The 5,391-nt window shown below is 52.5% G+C and overlaps 1 protein-coding gene across 1 annotated transcript; it reads right to left on the bottom strand.

The window, feature by feature from the left end:
- Window positions 1-3,842: 3,842 nt before the first annotated feature.
- Window positions 3,843-4,683, bottom strand: LOC107300134 (GTPase IMAP family member 2-like). Its single transcript, XM_015829473.1, has 2 exons — window positions 4,674-4,683; window positions 3,843-4,582 (listed from the first exon to the last, which is right to left on the bottom strand). Exons 1-2 carry the CDS (start codon window positions 4,681-4,683, stop codon window positions 3,843-3,845), a joined length of 750 nt encoding a protein of 249 aa, XP_015684959.1.
- Between the last annotated feature and the right edge of the window lie 708 nt (window positions 4,684-5,391).

Raw genomic sequence — 5,391 nt, 5'->3', positions numbered from 1 at the left:
TCCCGGGCAGGGAAAGTCCTCGACTTACGACCGGTTGGGTAGTCCTCGACTTACGACTGGTTTAGTCCTCGACTTACGACCGGTTTAGTCCTCGACTTACGACCGGTTGGGGTCACGGCATTAAAAAGGTTGAGAACCACTGGGTTGGCTATAGATGAGACATAAAGACATATGTGGTTAGCTGTAGCAGAGCTTCAAATGTAACGCCTTTGTGCGACCGACAAATGAACTTGCGGTTTGACATGTTTCATTTCCTTTTGTTCTCCTTCTAATACACGCATTTAAGACTCATGTCCTGTTTTATGACTTAAGTCCTGCTTTATGTCCTGTAATACACGTATTTAAGTCTCATGTTCCGCTTTGTGACTTACCATGTCTTGTTTCATGACGTATGTCCTGCCTTAATACCGTTTACGCGCGATTTCCCCCCAGGTCTCGCCTTGACTTCCTCTACTAAAAGTTTCCTTTGGAGACGACGCCTGTTTCAAGAGTTCTGCTTTCTTGGGGGGGGGGGGTTAGCTGAGGTGGGTCCTTACAGGACCTATCCATCGCTGGGTGATGTTGCAGTTCTGACCGGGTGATGGTGGGGTCTGCTACGAGCTGGCTCAACCCTCTCCCACACACATACCTTGGCCCTTATCCCCGGGGCACACCTGGAGAGGGGATTCAGGGCCCACCTGGGTTGGGCAGCCCAAAAGAGAGAGGGGGGTGGCCCCCAGAAGGGAATGTCCGCTTCCTGGGCCCCTGGGTTTGGTTGGGCCTTGTCGCCAGCTTTGGGGGAGACCCCACATTCTGACCCAGCCCTTGAGTATCGTCAACTCGTTCCGTGCCCCCCTCCGACAGGACGATTGGACAACGTCCCCCTTCCCCTCGGCCTTTTGAGCCCATCAAGACATGGAGATGGTTAGGCTGAGTGGACCCACCTCAACCATCTTCCCAACTCATCCCCCCCCCCAAAAGCCCCCACACAGCCACATTCATAGGCAAGGAACAATTGCTATCCTGTCTCCCCTATGTCTTCTTTTCTTTAGACTGGCCAAACCCAAGTCCTGCAGCCGTTCTTCGTATGTTTTAGTCTCCGGGCCTTTGCTCTTCTCTGAACTTTTTCCAAACTCTCCACATCTTTTTTGTGATGTGGCGAGACAAAATTGGCTGCAGTATTCCAGGTGTGGCCTCACTAGGGTTTTTATAAAGCGGTGCTAAGACTTCGTGTGATCTTGAATCTATGCCTTTGTTTACACAACCCAGGATTGTATGAGCTTTTTGGGCTGCTGCTGCACACAGCTGGCTCGTGGTCAAGGGATGGTCCACTGCCGGGGAGTAGAGTAGAGTAAGAGTGGAGTGGAGTGGAATAGAATGGAATAGAATAGAACAGAACAGAACAGAACAGAACAGAACAGAACAGAACAGAACAGAATATGGAATATGGTCCCTTCCAATTCCTTATTCTATGATTTCCTGCTTGAGCAGAGGGCTGGACTAGATGACCTGCAAGGTCCATTCCCACTCTGTTCTGTGATTCTATAAGGGTCTCCTGCTCGAGCACGGGGTTGGATTAGATGACCTCCAAGGTCCCTTCCAGCTCTATTCTGTTCTGTTCTGTTCTGTTCTATTCTATATAATTCCATTCCATTCCGTAATTCTATTCTATTCTATTCTGTTCTGTTCCGTTCCGTTCCGTTCCATTCCATTCCATTCCATTCCATTCTATTCTATTCTATTCTATTCTATTCTATTCTATTCCATTCCGTAATTCTATTCTATTCTATTCTGTTCTGTTCTGTTCCGTTCCGTTCCGTTCCATTCCATTCCATTCTATTCTATTCTATTCTATTCTATTCTATTCTATTCTATTATATCCCATTCCGTAATTCTATTCTATTCTATTCTATTCTATTGTATTCTATTCTATTCTATTCTATTCTTCCCTTCAGAAATCGCAGCTGCTCCATCACTGGAGATTTTTAAGGAGGCTGGACCATCACCTGTCTGAGACGGTATAGGTTCTCCAGCTCGAGCAGGGGGCTGGACTAGAAGACCTCCAAGGTCCCTTCAAACCCTGTGATTCTGTAAGGGTCTCCTGCTTAAACAGAGGGCTGGGCTAGATGACCCCCAAAGTCCCTTCCAACTCTGTCATTCTGTCATTCTCCTCAAGTACAGGGTTGGACTAGAACAGTGGTCCCCAACCTGTGGGCTGCAGCCCATTACCGGGCCATGGCCTTTTGGCCACCGGGTCCCGTGAGTAGCTGGACTGTGCACGCACCCATGTGCGCGTGCTCACCCCCTCTCGTTCCAACATTGCTGCTACTATCACGCAGGCCGTGGCGTGAGCCTCGCGCCGGGTTGGCGCCGGTACGATCCTCGCGCCGGTAGTCGTATCATCGCACGCCTGGCATCATCGTCGTCACAAGCCTCACACAGATACCGGCGTCGCTGAGAGTGGCATGGCGCACACACTCGTGGCCTGTGTGTGTGCACACGTAGGTGCACGTGTAGCCATAATTCATGTTTGCACACCCGCGCATAAAGCGCCTGCCCCTCCCTCTCCCACCGGGCCGCCAACCCAGGAAGGTTGGGTACCCCTGGCTTAAGCGATGGAAACCCGTGAGAAAATATATGCCGAGCTCAAAATGTGTCAGGCTCACCCCAATTTAGACCTTTCAGAAAGAAACACCCTCGACTCCGTTCCTTGACACGAAAGCTTCTCTTCCTAAAATCCAGCAGTTTAAGCAAAGCTGGATCTGAGCATTCCCGTGCAAAGTTTGCCTTTCCCCCCCTTTCCCTGTTCCGCCCCCCAACCCCCTGCCCTTGATCAGTCCATCAGTGTCCAATCGTCATTCCCCCCCTCCCAATTTCCCTTGACATACACATACAGGTATGGATTGCCCCATCCTCCAGTGACAAATGGCAGAGCTGATCGACACAACCGCAGGGTCCCTTTCTAAAACAGCCTGAGAACTTTTAATTGGACATGGACTGATAACACAGGGAGAGGGAGGGGTTGGCCAGGGGAAAAGGGAAAGTTCATGGCATCGTCGTGGCGCCAAGCCAACAGATTCTGCCTGCTCTGATCCAGCACCCCCCCTCCCGACAACCTTTTGGGCAGCGGGGACCGCTTCCGTGGAGAGAGGTTTTACTGCAGACCAGAAGGAGTGTTTGGCTTCACGTGTTGCCTGCGTCTCCGCAGATGGGATTCCACTTGTTTGTGCGGACCGGTTTCTGGCACGCCGCGGCCTGGTACCGGTCCACATTGGGTGGTTGGGGACCCCTGTTCTAATCTGTAACCCTTTTGTTTTCAGTAAAGTATAACCTGGGGGGGGAAACGAGGAGTCTTTTTTTTTGCTAATTGGACTAACTGGGAAGGATGACAAACACGCTGAATTCCCCTCGTGTGTACCGAACAGACGTCACCCACCTGGGATTATCTCAGCTTAAGGGGGAAATGCCCCTTTGATACTGGTGAAACTGGGTTGGACTGGGGCGAAGGCAAGGACATGGGGCCAGGCTATGGGGCAGGATCCTGGTGCCCTTGAGAAGATGGAGGAGGATCTTTAAAGATAAGGACTCGCTTCTCTCGCTGGACCCCAGGAAAGGCAGGGACGACCCCCCAGCTGACCCCTCACCCCCAGGCCCATTTCAGCAGTCAAAGGCAAAGGAGAAGCAGAGACGACACCAGATCTGCAAGTCTGCCATTGTTTATTTCTCGAAGAAAGAAAAGGGAATTACGAACCAAGCCGTTTCTGGATTTTGCGGCAAAATGAAGTCGTACTTCAAACATGTGCGGGGGGAAAAAACCAGCGAAACACTGCGACAAATCCCTTTTTTGTGACAGCATACACATTTCACAGGATGGAATACTCATTTCTGCACCCACAACAGGCCGATCGGCATGAAAAGAGGAGCAGGTTGATGAGTCGTCTACACAGCTTTCGGTTCTGCTCGACGAAGATCCTGACGTGCTCGTCCAGTAGGCTGGGCTCCCCGTACAGCCGGTTGACGTAGTAGCACTCCCGGTTCTCGGAAACGACGCTCTGCACCATCACCATCAGCTCCGAGACCTGCCTCTGCTGCTCGGTTCCCGCAGCCTTGTTGTCGAACCCGCAAAAGCGGTTCCCACACCGCCGGATCAGGTCCCGCAGATTCCGGTTGTCGGACTTTTGGACGTACTCCTGCAGGGAGGCCCCTCCCAAATCCTCCAGGCAGGTGAAGAGGACGATGGTGTGCCTGGCGGACTCGGCCCCAAAGATATCCCAGACACAGTTTGCGGCAGCCGCATCTTCCGCGGTGAAGCGCCCCACCTGGGTCACCAAGATCAGGGCGTGGGGGCCGGGCCGGGAGAGTTCAATGCAAGCCATGATCTCACGTCGCACAATCTCATTGTAGTTTGCAGAATCGAAAATGCCTGGCGTGTCAACCACGGAGACCTTCCCGCCCTGCCAGGTTCCCTGCCCCCTTTCGCACCTCAGGGTGGTGGCCTTTGGCCCCAAGGTGGACTCGAACACTTTCCGGTCGAGGATGGTGTTGCCCGTGGCGCTCTTCCCGCCTCTGGTCTTCCCCACCAGGATCAGCCGGAGTTCCTCCCCTGGGAGTTTGAAAGACAAAGTTACACAAAGGAATTGAGAGATTTCCCACGTGCCCAGGAGGGACGTCAGAAGACAACATTAGAGAAAGACTGACGTCCATGGAGCCTTGATACACCCTTCCTTCCTTCCTTCCTTCCNCCTTCCTCCCTCCCTCCCTCCCTCCCACCTTTCTTTCTTTCTTTCTTTCTTTCTTTCTCTCTCTCTCTTTCTCCTCTCCTCTCCCATCCCCTCCCCCTCTCTCTCCCCTTTCCTTTCTTTCTCTTTCTTTTTCTCTTTCCCTTCTCTTCCCTTCTCCCTCCCTTCCCTTTCTTTCTTTCTTTCTTTCTATCTGTCTTTCTTTCTTTCTGTCTTTCTTTCCTTCCTTTTTCTTTCTTTCCTTCCTTCCTCCCTCCCTCCCTCCCACCTTTCTTTCTTTCTTTCTTTCTTTCTTTCTTTCTTTCTTTCTTTCTTTCTTTCTTTCTTTCTTTCTTTCTTTCTTTCCTTTCTTCCTTCCTTTCTTTCTTTCCTCCCTCCCTCCCTCCCACCTTTCTTTGAGGCTGGGGAGGGGGGTCCTCCCGCTCCAATTGGGTCCCCCCCACCCACCCTCTTTTCAGAAACAGCGCCCGAAAGGAAAGGAAGGACGGAGCAAGCTTTTTCCCCCCCCCCGGGAGGGGGGAGGATCCGGCGCTGGTTGCCCCCCTCCCTTTCCCGGGCGGGGGTCGCCCCCTCCCCTCCCCTCTCCCGGTGGGCTTCAGTGTGTGTGGGGGGGTCCGTTCCTGTTCAAAGCCAGCCCTGCGCCTTGGGGGGGGGTCGGGAGACCCAGCGAAGG

Source organism: Protobothrops mucrosquamatus, unplaced genomic scaffold (genome assembly GCF_001527695.2).
Source record: "Protobothrops mucrosquamatus isolate PMUCROS unplaced genomic scaffold, P.Mucros_1.0 scaffold6193, whole genome shotgun sequence".
In the NCBI taxonomy this organism is placed as follows: domain Eukaryota; kingdom Metazoa; phylum Chordata; class Lepidosauria; order Squamata; family Viperidae; genus Protobothrops; species Protobothrops mucrosquamatus.
The sequence above is the reverse complement of the archived record's forward strand: the minus strand, read 5'-3'. Positions and strand labels throughout refer to the sequence as shown.